At 41.6% G+C, this 1,980-nt stretch overlaps 1 protein-coding gene across 1 annotated transcript in view; it reads left to right on the top strand.

Moving 5' to 3' along the window:
* LOC109833793 (diaminopimelate decarboxylase 1, chloroplastic-like) overlaps positions 1,806-1,980 on the top strand; it is an 8,346-nt gene continuing 8,171 nt past the window's right edge. The window contains exon 1 of the mRNA XM_020401608.1: positions 1,806-1,980. This exon is cut by the window's right edge and continues 342 nt beyond it. Coding sequence (XP_020257197.1) covers positions 1,841-1,980 — 140 coding nt within the window. The 5' untranslated portion in view covers positions 1,806-1,840.

Genomic DNA, 1,980 nt, shown 5'->3' with positions numbered 1-1,980 from the left:
ACACTTTTGTTGTTAAGGTTACGCGTTTGTTGTCAAGGTTACGGGTTTGTTGTCAAGGTTAATTTCACAACTAATTAGAATATTCGTTGTTAAGGATAAGGGTTGGTTGTTAAGGTTACGCGTTTGTTGTCAAGGTTACGGGTTTGTTGTCAAGGTTAATTTCACAACTAATTAGAATATTCGTTGTTAAGGATAAGGGTTGGTTGTTAAGGTTACGCGTTTGTTGTCAAGGTTACGGGTTTGTTGTCAAGGTTAATTTCACAACTAATTAGAATATTCGTTGTTAAGAATAATGGTTGGTTGTTAAGGTTATGCGTTTGTTGTCAAGGTTACGGGTTTGTTGTTAAGGTTAATTTTACAACTAATTAGAATATTCGTTGTTAAGGTTACGCGTTTGTTGTCAAGGTTACGGGTTTGTTGTCAAGGTTACGCGTTTGTTGTTAATGTTACATGTTTATTGTGAAATTAACCTTGACAATCAACCCGTAACCTTGACAACCAAACCCGTAACATTAACAACAAACCCGTAATCTAAACAACAAACACGTAACCTTGGCAACAAGGCTCTTAGGCTCTTAGCAATAAGGTTACCCGTAACCCGGAATAAGGTTTGTAGAATATCGTAGCCATCATCAGTTCCATGCAAAAATTTCTTAACAATCAACCCGTAACCATAACAAGCAACCCGTAACCTTAACAACCAACACGTAACCTTAACAAGCAACACGTAACCTTAACAAGCGACGCGTAACCTTCACAACCAACGCGTAAATCACTTGGCTTTTGAAAATCTCATTAAAAGTGAAATATTATTATAATTTCCCTAAAAATTAAAAGTGAAATATTCATTTTCTAAAAATATATTGTTATATATGTTTCCGAATCTTACAAAAAATCAGTAAGAAAAAAGAAAATTACCAACAATTAACCCTTCAAAAAACAAAAAAAACAAGATTAAAATCACTAACAGGACCCACTTCCTTCTTCCACCTCCTCAATTAACCCTTCAAAAAATAAAAAAAATATTAAAATCACTAACATGACCCACTTCCTTCTTGCACCTCCTCAATCTCAAAACGAACCGAGGAAGCCACGAAATCACAGCAAGTGCCCACCACCTAAAACAAAATCCAGGTTTTGAAAATCCGACGCACATGCACCACGACCGCCGCCGTAAACTTCGTCATCCTCCTCTTGCTCATCACCTCCTCCTGCTCATCCTCGCCGTCACCGGCGTCTCTCCACGTGTCACGTTCCCGGCCATCCGCGTGGAGCTCAACATGACCCTCGACCTCCTCATCAAAAACCCTAACTATGCTTCGTTCTCTCCAGCTTTACTATGGTGGGGCCCAGGTTGGGGAGGCTGATGTGGATCCTGGGAGGATACCGGTGCGCGGGGCGATGCTCGTGACGGCGAGGTTGACGGCAGAGGGGGCAATCTCATCGCGGAGGTGGGGACCCTGCTGAGGGACATGATGACGGCCGCCATCGGGGAAAGGGACGGAGGAACCCTTTCAAATCATCACAGATAAAGAAAGAAAAAGAGAGAGAAAGGGTATTATGGTCTTCAAATTTTAATACTCTTGGTCTTTGTGTTTTGGGGGCTCAGTGCATATTTGTTACGAATTTGGGGGTTTTGAGAGCGTTGAAAAAGTCTTGGGAGGGGGAAGCTTGTTTTCATTAGTTTTGGGGGCTGGAAGCATTTTTCCCTAATAACAATCTCCCAAAAAATTTAGCAAAAAACACCTCTAAATCACTAACAATCCCACTACAGAACCCCCACTTTAAAACCCCAACAGTTACCATTCAACCTCCAATTCACAAAACACAGCGCTCAAAAATGGCGGCTGCCCAATCGCTCTCCTCATCTTCAACCTCATTCAAACTCCGAATCCCTTTTCAAAACCCTAACCCTAAATTTCTCAACCCTAAACCCTCCTCCTTTTCAATTCCACTGACCTCCCGCCGAAACCCTAGATC

The sequence above is a fragment of the Asparagus officinalis genome, chromosome 3 (genome assembly GCF_001876935.1).
Source record: "Asparagus officinalis chromosome 3, Aspof.V1, whole genome shotgun sequence".
Taxonomy (NCBI): Eukaryota; Viridiplantae; Streptophyta; class Magnoliopsida; order Asparagales; family Asparagaceae; genus Asparagus; species Asparagus officinalis.
This window is presented reverse-complemented; position numbering and strand designations above follow the sequence as displayed.